Here is a 17,406-nt window from a genome sequence, read left to right on the forward strand (position 1 = left end):
TTATCTTAACTGAGCTTCAGCTGAAGTTAATACACACCTGAAGAATCTCTTAAGGCAAAATCTGTATGATCTGCAAGTGAGGAGGTCAATGAACACAGCAAAATTCCAAATCAAATCAACAAAGGCTTCCCAAAAGACACTGAGTCACACTGTTTGAGGTCAGCACTGGGCCTATCTTTGTCCTCTCCACCACCAACAGTGATCTCAGCAGAGCTGATTAGGAGACTACAAAGCACTTTGGGAGTAAAAGAAAAACAAAAAACAATCAAACACAAGCCAACCCCAAACTTTTGAAAACACTTTGGAAAACAAATGCATACTTTAACATATAGCTCAGAGACTCCACTCTTATCTCATTCATATTCATAAGAGTCAAGATTAACACAATCAAGTTCAAGGGAATAAAACAGAAAACAAAAGCATTTTTCTTTGTATCCACACTAGTTTCAACTAAGCTATTCCATCACATGAGCAGATGTTTAAAAGGCCTACAGAAAGCCATCTAGCCAAAGACAAGTCACAAGATAAACCAACTTGCAAAATTTTATTGAAAATTAATGTCACACATCAACATAGCAAGAGCCTTAGAAACACAAGAAAATGTTTTGGTATTAAGCACAAGGACTACGTGGTGTTTGAGGAGTAATTTAAAATGTATTACTTTTTTTCCTTGATTTTTTAAAACAGATATAAGAATGTCATGCACAGTGATTTTCTTTAAAACTGTACTTACTAAGTCTCAAGAAAGATTAGAAGCCAGAGCATTAACATTTCTTTGATATCAATGCCAACAAAATGCATTTTAATATCAAGGTATAAGGACTTCAATTAAGAGACTATTATACTTCTTGGAACAGCCTGATACAAAAGGCACTGAGTCACATTCTGCAACTTGAGTTTTCTCTCTTCAAGAGGCTATGTAATTATTTAGCAAATAACATTTGTAGTTATGCAAGCTCATATGAGGGCAATCAGTCTCTCATGCTTCAAGGCATATACCGATCATCTCAAGAGGTCAGGAAGGAACTTCCTTGTCCCATAAATGAACAAAGTTCAGTTCACAGGCTACCTCATGTAACTCTACATTTTCCCAGCTCATCCCAGCCCTTCACCAGAGGCAGCAAACTGCTGGGACAGACCAACTACCTGATTGAGCAGACCAGAGTCCTCGCTCACCAGATGAGCACAGAGCCATGTGAGCAGCCTTTAATGACATCAAAGGTTCATTAAATGCCACTGGGCTCAGAGTTTAACATTTCATCCACACCCTTGTGCCTACAGTTTGCTGTCCCTGCAGACCCAGTCAGTGCAGAGATGCACAAGCAGAATCAGAGCTGTCCAATTCTGTGTCTGCCCTCTCTTTCAGAAGCCACACCAAGGATCACATTCCAGGTTCACACCAGGCCAATGTGCTCATGGACAATGGTTTTTAAAGCAAGGTTCCCCACAGGGCTGCATAACACTGGGCTGTCACTGATGTAGTGTAATGAAGGCACACAGGTGACACAGATGATGCTCGGTTTCATTTATCTGCTTTGAAGGCCCATGAAGCAGCAGACACTAAAAAGCAGAGGGATGCCCTAGCTCCCCACATCCCAAACTGCTGCTATTCTAAAGCAAACAACACTGCATCTTTTCAACCACTCCAGTGGTTTGAAGGCTTGGTACCTCACTGGAGCATGGAAAGGAGGAGCTCCAGTAGTTACTGGGCAGACAGGAACTACAGCACAGGGACAGGGGTGGCGATAATGACTCCCCTTAGATTTCAGGTATGGGAATTTCTCAAGGCAGGCTGTGGATGCAATCTGCTCTCCAGGGAACAGAGCTGTATTACAGCTAGTGGATATACATCAAGCAATTGACACAGACTGATATAACCTGACTACCTGATAAGGCCCAATTAGTCCACTTGGTTATTCCTTGAAAGAAAAAGGCTTACATTTCTGAAGACACAGAGATGGAAAAGAAGCAATGAAAAGAGAGCTGGGAAAAAGTTTTCATTTTATCTGCAGAGGACAGACTACAAAGCAACTCAAATTGCTTTCAGCTCCAGGTATTTGATAAAAGAAAAACAGAATAGCACCTTCTAATAGAACCACCTGGTAGCTGGAAAGCAAATCAAGTCACCACTAAGACCAGCATCACGATCATCATCGTCTTACAGCCAAGTGGGACAAATCAGAAAGGTTTTCCAGAAAACACTAGGATCCAAGTAATTTACATTCTTGTTTAGTGGAAGTCTGAGATGTGTTGCCCATTACAGTACAAGGCATATCCTAGAGGCCACACCAAATGATTAACTGCAATCTTCCAGTGGAGGCCGTGGATGCCTTCTATCTCCTGGTGGGCTGCCTCCTCAAACTTGCTGGTGGACAGACCCAGGAGCAGTGCTCTAGATACAGGTCAGTATTTCCCTGTCACAGTACTTCCATATTGCCATCCAAAAGCACACAATGCAAAATTCCAGGAATAAACCTTCACTGGAAGAACAGAAAACAGTGCCAAACATAATACTATGTCTGGGCTGCATTTACAGTTCAGGTTCCCACTTCTCACAGGGAAAGGAATCACATTGCCTTTTTTTTTCCCAAGTAGAAAGGCACAGAACAATAGTGATCTGCTTTGCGATCTCAAAGAACTTCCTGGAATTTCCAGGCAAGGTAACAAGGCACTTGATTTTGATTAGCTTTAGACAAGGAACAACGGTAGAGCTGCAACTGTATGAAACAGGCACTGCTAGTGTTTAATTAGCTGTTATTTATATACTTAACCCCAGTTTTGGGAGCTCTTTTCCATCAGCCCTCCTCCACACTGCAATGGTAGAGCAGGTCTTGCTAAGACATTGGAGATAGCCAGAGGTGGGATATGGCTCCCAAGGGAGATGTCAGTACAAGTCATCACCTGCTCAGATCCCCGCTCTGCTGCCTGGAAGCAGATGATGCGATGGTCAGAGATAAGCATCTTCCTCCACGGCATCAGGCCTTTTTTCCTTGGTGGGTGGCCAGGAGGCCAGCTCTGCGTTTGGGAGGCACCTTCTCTTCACACTGCCTAACCTCAAGTTTGTCACAGCTGCGTGTGCATCTGCCCCAAATAAATCCAGCAGACCGCACTGCAGGGCACACAGGTCCCCAGCAGGATTTATACAGCCTCCTGAGTTTCTCAGGAGCTGCTGACCACTGGCATTTGCAACTCATCTCAGCTCCCCAGCCACTGTTCCTGGTGTACCTTCAGTACATTCCTCACATTTCTATGTCATGCTGCTGTGAACACTGGAGGGTTCCTCAGAAGCAGTGTCCAAGAGTGTGCATTGAGGAACCCTTCTCTCCCAGCTTCAGAGGCTGCTCTTCATGTAAAGATGTTTGAGCACCTCTCAATGGGCAAAATATCCACCCTCCTCCCTCGCTGGAAGTATCTACATCCAGTGCCATGCTAAACGCGGCCAGCATGTCACTTTTCTGCTGATTGTTCCTCTTTTGTGACAGTCTGGGCTTGACACAAACGCCTCCTAGCTAAGCCCTATATGAATGGCTTTCAGAGACAGAGTTTGATAAAAGCAGTGTGAGAATTTAGAAGTCCTTGCAGAGAAAGAGTCTTCTGTGCAGGAATTGCTAAACCCAGATGCACTTCATGGACACAAAGACCCTCTGGTTGCAGGATTAATGGGCAAGGTGGACACAGCCTGAGGCCACCTGGCTGAGTCAACTGCAACATTTCCTTTGAACTATGAGGCTTGGAGAGAAGGGGCAAAAGATGGTAGGGTTGATGAAAATGCTAAGGCAACATCTAATAACTTCTGAGCACCTGTAAGAAAAGGGACAAGCTCCAACCCCTTTTCACAGGTAAGGCACTAGGGATTTTTGGACACTCTACCCTTTACATGCTGAGCTGCAAAGGGACAGGGCCACCAGGCACATGGATATTATTAAAACTCTACCACACATTTAACTTGTGCAGTTCAGCCCACCACTTGGATAGAGCCCACAGAGTTGGGAGAAACTCTCTAAATTCAGGAAAGCTGGATCAATGTCAGCAGTGCTGGTGCAAAATCCGAGTCATACGGCCTTCCTTACAATTTTGATGTACTTTACATCAGACCCTTTAAGGTTGTAAATAAGTGGAAGCAATTCATGATGTCAAAGTTGAGGGCATTTCTACAGAAAAAAATTTGATTTCTTAGCAGTACCAGTTCATATAATTATTACCTCTCCCTGTCCAGCAGTACAAATACATCAGCTACTTACACTATTAGTGCATGACTAGCACTGAAACAGGCCAAATTGACTATCACAGACCATTTAAACACACATCCTCTGCTTCCATTCCCCCAGCCCATGGACACATTTTTTTTAACTTAAACAAGACAAAAGGCATTTCAAAATTGAGACCTGCTCAGAGAAACCCTGCCCAGTTTCACAAATACAGAAGTAAGAAGAAAGAGTATCAACACGTTACAAAAACGGGGGAAAAAAAATTACACCAAGACAGACAACATCGTGGTTCCCGACCTCGCAATGCTACGGGCTACAGCTAAGAGGTCTGCAGAAGTGTCTGTTGTTTTCGCAAAGTTTGAGTCCCTTCAGAAGTTTACTCTCACTATTCACTCTTCTGCTATCAGGCTGTGTATTTGCCCCACTGTTCCTAGTCCTGCCAGCTGGGCAAAGTGACCCTGCCAGCTCGGTTTATGGATATACTGATGGGTTTGGGGGGCTGGAATGTTTTAGGATGGCATCAGTCTGTTTGGGAGGGTCTCTCCTTGAGTCCGTGAGTTCACTCCTGAAGCAGGCCGAAAGGAGACTGTAAAGAAGGAACCAGAGAAAAGAAAAAGATGAATGTACAGGACCCTTTGCCAGCCACCAAGAGAGAAACAGTCACTTTCCACCTTCATGATCACAGTATGGGCTTTCAAAGAGGGAAAACGCAAATGTCTTAGCACCTACAGTGAGGGTATGTAACAGGGAGATTTAGGAAGCTGGAAAGCACACAAGTGAGTGCTTGGCAAGGATGGGAAAACAACCAGTTGATAGGGAAATCCGATTCTGTCCTACTCTCGTGGGTACAAATAAGGCCCTGATAATGTTTCCAGTGACAAATACAGGAGGAACAAGAGCATTCAACCAAAGGGGAAAAGGAGTAGCAGCTTCCATTGAGTCCACTTCTAACTACAATCACTTCAAAACCAGAAGCTGGTGCTAGAGAGGAAGAACAGTGCCTATTGGCCATACTGATTGCAGCTCAACTACTCCCCTTTGAAAAGCTGGAGGGTCCCTGGGGCCTGCAGCTGATGCACAGGGCACTGTATGCTCAAGAGCCCACACAGCTCTTCTACTAGGTTCCTTTCATCTTGGCCATTCCGTAGTGAGAACACTATCCAGGTGCCTGGAGCTCACATGCAAGCACAGCACCCCAAAACCAAACGAAATCATGCAAAAATCTACTATTAGCTTTCACACCAAAAGCAAGATTAATGAGGTAAAGGTACAAAGAATTCCTTCCCCACCAGCCCCCTTCCCACAACAGCAAGCACTGGGAACCTTGCAGCTCAGCTGGAGCACTCCAGGCATTGGATAGCTCAGTTCTGTCACAGCTCACTAATGAGGGTAATAATCCCTTCTCACTTGGATAATGAGTTGTGCTGCTAACTAGACTTAAAGAAAGCCAGAGGACTCATAGCTGCAGCCCTGCTGATAGGGAAGAAGTGTTTGCTGGGGTACAAGATTCCACTTGGATGTAAGAGCCCTCTTCTTGGTAACCACTGGGAGACTTTGTGAAAACCCTTCGATCACAGGAGCTGGGCTGGGTGTTCCTTATGAACTTTATGGGTCCTTTCCAACTAGAAATATTCTGTGATTCTCTGCTGCAGGAAACTGAAATACAAATAGTTCTGAAAACAGTGCTCAGCAGGGTGAAACCCACTACGTGAAAGTGTTTTCTAGGGAAACCCTTAAAGACTGTGCAAGTAGCTCCCAGGCAATATTGACGGTAAACATATTTCACAGCAGAGTAATGCAGAAACATTCCCTCCCCAGAGCACGAGCCACCTCTCATATCTCTTGCAGCAGTAATCATCTGGCAAATCTCTGTTTTACAGAAATGGCAGCAGACTATGAACTCTTCTACATAAATGTGTGTTCAAGTATGGGCCCCAGGAAAAAGGAAGAATAGAAACCAGATAAAAAAATCTCAACTTCCCACCTATGATCATGAAGGTATTTGGCATAACAGTAAACAGGAGAAAACCATGCAGAAAGGAGCAAGCAGAGAGAGGAGAGGAGACAGAGAAATATTGTGGTCTGGCACAATGTGGAACATTGCAGTATTTTGGTCATCTAGTGGGACACATGAGAATTCTGTCACCAGATTTGTCCTTTCTATTCCAGAACAGTCAGACAGCTGCATCTGCTGGCTGTCAAATGCAATGTTGGTCTGTATGTGCACGAGAGCCATTATACAGCTGTTTTCCAAAATGACGTTTATATTTTTAAAACTACCTTTCACCATGATCATTTCAACCTTGCTTTTGCCACTCTTCAAAAAAGATGAAGCTTTCCACGTTGTAGGAGTGACAGGAAAACCTCTTTCCACTCACCTAAGATAGCTTTTTCTATGTTAACCACTGCCCCAAAAAGTAAACTGAAGAATCCAGCAGTTTCTCCACCAAGGTGTGACTCTGGAGCACGTGTGGATGCTGATCCACTTTGAGAAGGAAGAGCGAAAGGCAACTTTCAACCATCCCACTCCCACGGAGCCCTGCTGGTACTTACAGCTTCCAGCACATTCCACCTTGGTCTCACAGCACACACACTTTCCCAGCTCCCACTTTTCACATGTGCCCTGAACTAAAGGTGAACCAGGACCAAAATTTTCAAGTAGGTCCCTGCATACAAAGTGAAAGGCCAGAACAAATTCAAAAAGGAGTCCCTGTGCTCCTGAGTTTGGCCAGTCTGACGAGGAAGCAGTGGCAAGACATCCCCCAGCAACCTGCTGGCATGCAAGGCTGCTCTTACCCAAACCATTCCCTGCAAAGCAGCTGCTCTCCCCATTCTCACATTGAGGGCTGAAGCTCCCTCTTTGGGGTGCAATTGCATCTTAGAGTCTTTTCAGCCTAAACATCCCTTTGCCCTGCACACAATCCTTCAGATATTAAGTTATACCAAGGATTATTGAGGAAAAAGCACCAAAACCCAGAGTGTACCTCAGGTACTGTTACCTGAGTATGTATTTCAGCACAGAGGGCCCTGCTTGATGGCAGGCTGTCAGCAGAGACAACTGCAGCAGCTCTGGACAAACACTAGAAGTTATTTTTCCTGCATACTCCTGGCACCCTTCAAAGCTCTTAATCTTTCTCCCCTGCATCTGAGCACACTCAGCAACTGAGAAAAATGAGTATATAGTGGGACTAGTGCCAGGAGACATGCCAAAAGATGTTTCATTAAATTAAATGGCTGGACTCCTACATGCTGGTCTTAAAGGTAACACAAATACCGACCTCATTTGCTAGGAACCCATCCTACTGATACAGAAAGAATGAAAAAAGTAATTATGGCAAAGCCAACTGTCAGCACCAAGGGAAAGCTGTCATCTGCTGCTGTCCATTTCTGCTTACAAAACCATTTCTCAGCTGAAATGGCTGTCATTCAGGTGAAGCTTTGAAGACAAGCAGTAGAGCACACAAAGGCCACAATACCTAGAAGCTAGTAAATACAAGCTACAGTATATACAAACAGTGTAGATGACTGATAAAAGTAAATAATAATAATGAGATTTTTAAGTGCCCCAAAAGAGACCAGAGCCCCTGGATGCTCCAGACGTTTTGGCAGAAGGCTTTTTTCACACCTCCACAAGACTCCAGCTGACACTAAAAACACACAGGTCGAAATGTGAACACACACAGAGACCTGGCAGAAAGCTGTGGTATTGCAGAAGTCCTGAGACAAGGCCAAGGCACTGAAATAAATCCCTACAGGCTCAAGTGGGACTTATGTGGTGCCTTGGCCCCACACTAACCTCAGCAGAGGAATGAGCTCTACCCACAGCCTCCTGACACGGGATCCCAAGCACTGCCGCTGGCAGCCACCTACAGCCCGGGGGCTCTTTTCTGTCACCCGAGACAGCAGGTGAAGCAATGCCCATGAACGACACTGCTCACGGCCCTCTGCAAAGTCATCCTCTGCCCAAGCCTCTGACCGCAAAGCTTTGCAAACCCAGACACCTACTCAGCCTTCCTTCTCCCCATTCTCCTCACACTTAGGGCAGCCAGAGCAACCCCAGTGCAGCCCTGTCTGCTGAGCTCAGAAAGGATGGGCAATTTCTCATAAGCAACAAGAGAGTCATCTGGCAAAGTGCAGTTTTTGACAATACTTTAGAAGTGTGCATAGAATCTTTATCTGAAGTGCCCAATAGCCACAAAGGAAATTTTTTGTGTTTCAGCTTTGCTCTCGACTTTTCAGCTGCCTGTTTGTAACTGAACTACCTGAAGCATTGCTGCACCACTGAGACACCAGCCCTCCAATGCACAAGAGATGCACTGCAGCGGGGGTCCAAAAGCACTCGGCTGAGCTCGTGCTGCCAGTCTCAGCTCTACGTACTCTTAGCAAGATGGTCAGATGGATACTCCGGAGAAGGCACTGGAGATGGCTCCATGTTTGCTGCCATTCCCATGGAGCGATGGGAGAGGAGAGCACCCAGCCTGCGCTCCCCAGCTGAGACGGGCACATGCAGCAGGTTTCTGACTGCAGGCTGCCAATAGCTCTGCCTCACCGCGCTGTGGGCTCTGGCTGGAAGTCAGAAATGAGGCGCTGAGCCCATCCTCATTCACCCTCTAAGGCCAAAAGCTGAAATACATGGGATGAAAGACTAGAGAGGGACCTTGCAAGCAGTCAGGACGTGCACCTGGGGAAGGAGCACTGCTTTGTCCTACTGCTCGGCCCTCAACTGAGCACTGTATCCCTGTGAACAACTGTGCAGAAGCTTTCTGTGTCTCTCTCCTCTCTCCCCACTGCACTGACACTGCAAGCACACAGGTACTCACTGCTTCTGGAGCAAGTGCTGGTGCTGCTGCTGCTGCTGCTGCCGGTAGGTCTCAATCGTGTGCTGGGGAAGGTACTGCATCAGCTCCAGGGACTCTTTGATCTTCAGGAGCATTTCGTACGTCTCCCGTCCCCTCACCTGCACCACAGGAAAAGGAAACGGGGTTGGGGGGGAGGAAAAAGAGTTTTAAAGGACTGCATTTATAGACCTCATTGATAGTCACCTTAGAAAGTTTTAGGTAATGTCAAGTAAACAACCAGAGCAGGATGCAAATACGCTGTTTATGCACTATGCTCACACAATAAAACTGCTAAGCCTTGTTCTAGAGGTGCAGCAAATAATGTTGAAGAGTGATAATCTCACACTGCAGGCTGATGAACATCTTGGGGTTGTCATATGGCTCAGTATGAATCTATGCCAGTCAAAAGTAACATTCTGATCCAACCTATTTAGACAGAAAATGCGTTTACTTGCCTCAGATGTAAGCAGATCTGGTGCTTAATCTCACATGCCCTCAGAAAAGACAGCACATGAATTTAGGAGCTGGATTTGGCTCTCCCTTCTCCTCCAAGCACACCATGATTTGTGATTTATCCAACTAAATATGGCTCATGGGAAGGAGCTAAATGGCCAGTTAGAGATATTTTTTGCCCTTTCCAAGTCTGCAGTTAATATAGCCCATTTCACTTCTATCACTGCATTACAATTGCAATACACATAAAAGCCACAGAAGCGTCCACCTATCAGTAAGACAACACCCAGTTTTCTAGGGAAAGATCATGTGCCACAGACCCAGAAATGACAGAGGAGGAAACCTAGTTAGATCTCAAAGACAGTGTTTCCACCAGGACAGAGATCCCTTGGGATATTCTCATCTGTTTTGCATAAGCCATTCTTAGCACCTAGTGGGATTTTTAATAATCTTTATTCAGAGTATGTATTTAAAATTAGTAACTCATGAGATTAAAGAAAATAAAAATCATTCTTTCACACCCCAGCCCCATCCTCAGTTCTCTCTGAAGTCTAGTGAACCTCGATTCACCATCGAAGATACTAAACATAGGGTAAATAAAAAGGTAGAGAGAACTCACTGGCAAGTACAAGAGCTCATCATCTGGGGAACGTCTTTTTTTGATAGATGTCATCTGTATGCCATGAGTTCCTTGTCGAAAAGCTGGAAGAGAAACCCCAAAGGCATCCTATTAAAAAAAGCAAGGTGGGGAGAGGGAGGGGAGGAGCATACAAAGAAGAAATAGGCAAAAAGAGAGATACAAAAGGGATATGAAGTGCATGACCAGCTCAGATCTGTAGTGCTCTGAAGGAATCTCTGCCTGAGCCACTCCAGAACTGTCCTTGCAGCTCCTGGCTCTGTAAGACGGACTCAACTGCAGATGCTGGCTGGCCATGCCACTTGGGAAACACCACAGCCAAGGAGTGCTGGATATATGACAAAAGCCTGGCAAGCCACACTTAGAACAAGCACTGGCTCTTTACAAGAAAGTGACAGGAAGCTTTGGTCCTACAGAGCTCACAAGCTGTTGGTGAATCAACGATCCATGAAGGTGAGACCATTGGTAGGGAGCAGAACTCACTGAGAAAACAAAGCCCCACTCCAGCCTGCCTCCCGTCATAACCTGTGCCCTGCTGCTCAGCCTGCAGCCTTCACTGAGCACAGGGGAAACCAAAGGTGCATTTCCACATCCTGCACGTCCAGTGAGGACTTGGCTCTCCTCAGAGCACAGAGAGGCCACTTGCCAGGGCGTCTCTGATGCACAGCAGGGTTTGTGTGCAGCCTCAGTCTAGATCCCTGTGGCTGGAAGACACCTGACACAGCACAGAACACGGGCTAGATGAAGCAAAGAGTAACAGCATGACCCCAAACAAGCAGAAAAGGTTCAAAAGGTTAGAGTTCCAGACATACAGCTGGAAGGTGGCAAATCAACACCCCCTCCACCCACCACAGGCAGGGCTAATCTAGCACCGGCAGGGCTGCAAGGGAGCACACAAACCCAGACTGTCCAACACTGCTTTGTGAACACCAGATCAGTTTTTAGGCTGATTTGCACTGGGGGAACAGCCGTCTAATGCCCTCCTGCCTCCAAGGCCAGGCACAGCACCACTGTGTCCCCGTGGCACAAGCACCCAGAGACAGCCCCATCTGCGATCTGCCCAGCTCTGCCAGCTACTTACGGCGCTTCGTACCATCACCATTCTTTGTGCTGTCAGACACTTGCTGCTTGCGGATGCTGTCCTCGTCTGCCTTGCGGTCTCTGCCTGGGCAAGCACAAATACGGGCTTCGAAACATCGGCGGCCCAAGACTTGCCCACTGGGAAGAGAGGGGAGGAGAAACATCAGCTGGCATCTTGGATAAAGGCCAGCAGCTCCCCTCAAATTCACACCACGCTGTGCACCTTCCACTTCCCAGTCGGGATTTCCCATGTGCTGGACAAATCCCACCTGCAAAGATCTAAAAAATAGCCTATAGCCCCTTGAGCTAAGCTGTTCCTAAGGATGTGGAATGCTGCCCTAAGTGGAAGAAGAGCCAGAAGGGTTACACTCGTGATGCACAACTTACTCTCTGGTTTCCAGGGTCACGATGATAAGGATCGGGCGGCGGTTCATCCCTCCAACGCAGCTGCTGTTGCACATGAAGTTGTACAAGACTGTAGTGAATTCAGTACCGACCTGGGTGAGACAAAGGTGATGAGCAGAGGAGATGGTGGATGGAAAGTTCTGCTCTTTCCAGGCTCTCCTCTTGTATTTCCCAAGCTGGGCTGCAATTGGACCAGCATGAAATAGGCCCCCACAACAAAGCTTCCTTTAAAGAAAGGAGGAACCCCTGCTCTCAAGGGATGAGGAGGGTGTTTCACAGCTCATTTCTGACAGAAAAGAAAAAGAGATTCATTGTGATGAGGACAGGGAAAGGCCAAGATCCCAACTCCTTTGACCAGAGTTACAAGCACCACCCCTTGCATGCCAGGATGCCACCAGCTGGAACTCACAACATACCTGGGGTGGCTCGTAGGGGACCAGCACACTCTGCCTCCCGGTGATGGGGTCTTCTACATACTGGGCATGGCTGTTCCCTTCCACTCTGATCAGGTGGCTGGGAGGTGCAATCTGCCCTGCAAGGGCAAAGAGGGAATAAACAAGAGATTGTTCAGTGAAGTAAGGTGCACAGGGTGACAAGATCTGCCATCAAGGGAGATGAGCATGGCCCCAGAGGTCCATCAGAGCACACACAGGTGCCTCCCAGCTCTAGAAGCATCCCTTCCCAAGATCCTTGCTGCCAGACACCAATGGCAACACAGGCTTTCTCCAGCTCACTTTGGACACCTGTGGCTAAGCCTGAACAAGAGCTTCCCAAAACCCCAGACTACATGGGCTGAAACGTGAACTGAATGGCAGCTTCCAGCAGATACTCCTCATGGATTTTCACACCAGCTGAAAGCCTTCATTTTCCTCCTCTAATGCATATACAAAGCAAATTCCTTCAAGTCTCAATTCCTACTCTTTTTCCTATCAATCGTTAGCCCTCTTCTGCTCCCTTCCACCAGTCTTGATCCTTAAAAAAAAAAAAAGACTTGAATAGCAAGAGAAACATGCATTTAATTAATGGTCAGCTTGAAAAATCATGCTTGCTTACAGCAGCAGCAGAAGGGAATATGATCTTCATGGTTCCTAGGCCACTTTCCAATAATTAAAAGCTTCCTTCCTACAAGTTTTCTTCAGTGTTTCTACAACATACAAGTAAATTCTGAGGAGAAGAGCCTCCTCAGAATTATGGGTTCATCTCAATTTGTTTTGTGTATTAACTGTTCACTTCTTACTCAAAATACAGCCTATTTCTACAGAAATAATTATTTCAGAATAAGAATTTATAGGTGGGTTTTTTTCCCTTTCTTAAAACTCCATTATTGAAGGGTGTCAAACCTCAATAAATCCAGTCCTGTAAGGAAAGCACTTTTTAATATAAAAAAAACTGTTTTGAAGAACTCAAAGTGGAGTCTCACTCCACTCTGATTTTACACTCTCAAGTCCTTACTTATTTCTGGGGCTTGTCTAGCTGTCTGCACTGTAACCAGCAATGGGATCCAGGCTCCTAAGACATCCTGCTAACTGACACCAACCAGATTTTTTTTTTTACAGTAGGAGATAAGTGACGTACATAGAATAAAACAGATGCTCGTCTGAACTTATTTGAACTTAAGTGGCCAAGGCAAAATGGAACCCAGCCTGTGAGCTCGCAGATACAGGACGTTTCAAAACCAGCCGCTACTTCACTAACACGAGGAGAAGCAAGGAAAAGATTAAAACATTAATACTGAACGGAGAGTGTTACACATAGAAGAACATTGCCTACAGTTGATGCTGGCACTTAGCATTACCCTGCCAGAGATAAACAGCCCCTCTGTTGTTGAGGAGTGGATTATGGACTGGAGATGATATTGCATCCTGTTACTAGATCCCTGTCCCAGCGACATGGAAGCTCATTCCTGAGCACAGGAACAGCTGCTTCTCATTGCAGGAGCAAAAGCAGAGCAGAGAAAGGCTGCCAAAGGGGCAGTGCCTGCCATGAGGACAGACATCCATCCAACCTGGGCAGGCACGAGGTTTATTCCAGTGCTCTCCTCCCAAGGACGAGCTTGCACAGGGACAGCTAAAGCATCGCACAATCCTTCCTGCCAAGCACGGGGAATAAAAAGCTGCACGAGGTGTTGCAGCGAGGTCTGTTTCCAGAAGGTTTGCTCTGAAGCTGCTGTCACATCCCTCAGGGGCCACTCATCAGCCAAGCAGCTCTGGAGTGGGACTACCAGCAGAGCACTGCCCTCCTTACCCTCGTTGAACTCCCGGCTCAGCTCGTGGTTCGGGCAGCGTTTGACCACTTCGGTGACGTGTTCGGCTTTCTTGTAGACTGGCATCGCCCTGATGACAGCACCCTGGGGCGGTGGGGTCATCACTTTGATCTGGATGGGACACGTCTTGGCGATCTGGCAGTACAGCTTTTTCAGTTCGGTGGAATACTGAATGGGAAGCAGACCAAAAGAGAGTCACAAGTTCAGCTAGGCATAAAGGCACACCAGGAACACTGAGATGGCCTTGCACACGTAACTGAAAGCACCGGGCACTGCACGGGCACTGCATTTGTTTGCACAACAGCCACGCTTCCAGCAAAGTGACAAAACCCCTAGACCTTTACCTGCTATAAAATAGCAGAGCATAAATCCACATCCTAGCTTTCCCAAAGGCAAAAATCTCAGATAAAGAACACTTCATTTACTCGAACAAATAAAGCCTTTATTTCTCTTGGGCACACACTCCCTTCTTGCAAAGGACACCCATTACCCACCTAACAAAACAGAAGGTATTCTTTTCACAGCATCCTGTAATCCTGGAAGCACTCAAAACCACAGACATAAAAGTGTTTCATCCTGTTTTCTAAGAAGCCCTCCTACTCTTGCAGAGGGATTAAATAAAAACATGAACAGTACTTGAAAGCAAGAGCCTGATCAATTTGGGAGTTATACCAAATCTGACATTTCAGTCATCTTTGCATTACATCCAAAAATGAGGTTAAAAAACAAAACAACAACAAAACCAGGATTTTTTTTTTTCAAAGGCAGCATTTTCATGGAGTATTTTCACATCCAGAAACCTTACTCAGCAAAACACCACGGCTGAAGTTGGTTTCTGTTCAAAACCCTTCACCAAAATAAAGGCTCAGCAGGGAGGATGGCAAGGGAAGTCCCACGTGGCTCAGTACTGTACAACCTAAACCCATTTTCCTGGACATCTCACATGAAGGAGACTCTCCAGTCCCCCCTGCTGTACAAGGCTGTTCCAAAATATGGCAGTTTTTTTCAGTACCCCACTCCAGAGACATTCAGTTTTCTCCTGGTATTCAGACATTCATGAGCACAGAGCTCTCCCTGTAACTCTAACCCACAGGAATTGCTGGCATTTCCCCAGCTCTGTGTCCTCAGCTCTTGCAGACAAAGAAAAGTGAAAGCCCCAAGGTGGCTGTTTCCTCACAAGAAAAGGTCTCTGGCAGCCACAGGCCAGCTGTGACAGGTTCATTCTGGTCAAGAGCACCCTGTGGCCATGGACCCCACTGGGACAGGGAGAGCCAGCACATGCAAGGGTGGGTGGCAAATGATGCAGCAGCAAAAGGATTAGCCAGTGACAATCAGGGATTATTTGCATTTCAGAGTGTACACACTGCTAACGTAGGAAAAACCAAACTTGCGAGCGACACCGGGTAGAAGAGAGGGATTAAACATAAGCCAAGCCAGTCCCTTCCCTCCTCACTCAACACCACCCTACCATGTGGCAGAGAAGATGCTACAGGTATTTAAGATACGAAAAAAGATTTCTTTAAAATGCAAAGGCCAAATTGTGCAATGTATTTTACGTGCCTGCAGGCTAGAGATTAAACCCACAAAGGATTTACTCAGCCCGCGGAAACAGGGAACATGCCAAATAATTACAAAAAAAAAAGTTGCGAAACAGATCTAGATGGCGATTTATATCATACATCTTTTAGAGCTGAAATTCCTTATTGTTTTTTAAGAAAAAAGCAATTCCTTACTGAAGGTAAGAGTGAGCTCACCATGTTGTCTTTTCATCTCAAGAGGTAGAAAAAGAATCACTTCAATTTAAAAAGGAAGAAAACCTGTAAAGCAGTTTCCTTCAACATATCAGTTTGCTCATAGCACTGTGAAGGTTTCAAGGACAGAAAGCCTCAAAAATCTCAAAAAGCCAGCTAATCACTTGGATGCCTTAACATCACTGAAGCATAAAGCAATTGGGCACCCAAAGGTGATGGGTTGAAATGCAAGCATAAATACTGAAGAACTGTGGTGCATAGAGGGCATGGCACAAGGCAACATGTCCAGAGTCTACAGACATCCAGAGAACTGAACAAATGGAAGGAAAGGAGATACACACCTTCAGTCACTGATCAGGACTCATGGTGCTGACTGTAGTTTTGTGTATAGTATCTTCAAAGACAGAAAGCTGGGGTTACAAGAAAGAGGGAAAACAAAAATCCCTGCTTTTGGAAGGACTGAGATGTACCCAAAACTAGCACAAACCCTGAGGCTCATGATCAAACAGCACGGCCTCTCTGCTAGCAGAGAGAGGATCTGCTCTTCATCCACCCTTTGGCATCCCAACTGTTGGACCCCTTTGGCTACAAAGGAAGGAAGGCATCCACACCCTAAATTCACAGAGAGCAAAGAGCCAAGAGCTAATGGGTTATGATGAACAAGCCTATCCAACAAAGAAACACAGGGCAGACTCAAGAGCTGCAGGTTCCAGCCTAGAGCTCGAACTTGGCATGTGAGGAAAGGAGGGCAACCAGGAGCCCACCTCAGCCTCGGAGCACAGTCAGGCCGTGGGAAGATTTAGTGGCAGTGCCCAGCAGAGTCAAAAGAGGCAACAGGGGGCTGAACTGCCTTTTTGTCACTTGATTGCAAGAGCAGGTCAAGCCTCACAGGCACTGCACAGGGCTTGGAGACATGGCACAAAGCCATGATTTCACATGTACCCCAGGCACAGCCGCCTGAGAGCGTGTAATCACTGAAGGGACAGTCATTTAACACCGGTGTAAATCTGTCCACGGCGTACCTGCTGTCAGACAGAGAGGGGCTCGAGTTTCCCCCCCCACCAACTTTGCTGCAACCAGGAGTAACCTGATGCACAGCCATTTACTGGCATAAATAGATGCCAACAACTAGGTCACAGTGACTTCGTCCTGGATCAGTGATAATCGCTGTATCCACAGAGCAAGACAGGATATTGTAGATAGATTTCAAAGCAAAGGCGCTTCGGAAAGAAAACCCGAGACAGGAGCTGTTTGTGCACTCAAATAGTGCCTGCGAGCAAGGATCACCCTCTTGGCACAGGAGCTGCTCCTCAGTGGTCCCAAACCACCCCACCCTGCAGGAGGTGACAGTCCCCCTGCTCACCATCTTGCTGTGTACTCGCTGTATGGGGGGTAAGATCAGGAGCACATCCCAGAAATCCAAAGCACGACTATTAATCAACACACTTGAGGAGGAAAACTGAATTAATTATGAGTACAAATATAAAAAATGAGTTTGACCAAACAAACAAGTCTGACAGTTAACAAGATGACAACTATTATCTAGCAGTAGGAACAAAGGTTGTGCCAACAGCCTGGGGAATGCAACGCCACTTCTACCAGAGTACAGACCTGAAAGCCATTTAAAATGAAAGAGTTGAGCCTGGAAATGTGTTATCTGCTCAAGAGGAAGAGGAAAGAGCCTTGGTTCAGGACTTTTCTTTGTAGTTAAACTGCTGCCTGCCATGAATTTAGCTTTTTGCTTAATAATACATTTTAAAAAGAAAGATGA

General features: G+C 46.2%; 1 protein-coding gene across 3 annotated transcripts in view; it reads right to left on the bottom strand.

The window, feature by feature from the left end:
- Positions 1-17,406, bottom strand: part of TP63 (tumor protein p63) — an 85,912-nt gene that overhangs the window by 8,162 nt on the left and 60,344 nt on the right. Inside the window, exons 5-11 of one of the 3 annotated variants that reach the window (XM_040074105.2) lie at positions 13,866-14,052; positions 12,038-12,153; positions 11,604-11,713; positions 11,218-11,354; positions 10,119-10,201; positions 9,029-9,165; positions 528-4,794 (exon numbers count right to left, since the gene is read on the bottom strand). In XM_040074105.2, coding sequence (XP_039930039.1) covers positions 4,680-4,794; positions 9,029-9,165; positions 10,119-10,201; positions 11,218-11,354; positions 11,604-11,713; positions 12,038-12,153; positions 13,866-14,052 — 885 coding nt within the window. In that variant the 3' untranslated portion in view covers positions 528-4,679. Of the gene's footprint in view, positions 1-527; positions 4,795-9,028; positions 9,166-10,118; positions 10,202-11,217; positions 11,355-11,603; positions 11,714-12,037; positions 12,154-13,865; positions 14,053-17,406 lie in introns of those variants that run through there. The other 2 variants (XM_040074104.2, XM_040074103.2) reach the window with 2 other exon arrangements.

Source organism: Hirundo rustica, chromosome 10 (genome assembly GCF_015227805.2).
Source record: "Hirundo rustica isolate bHirRus1 chromosome 10, bHirRus1.pri.v3, whole genome shotgun sequence".
NCBI lineage: Eukaryota > Metazoa > Chordata > Aves > Passeriformes > Hirundinidae > Hirundo > Hirundo rustica.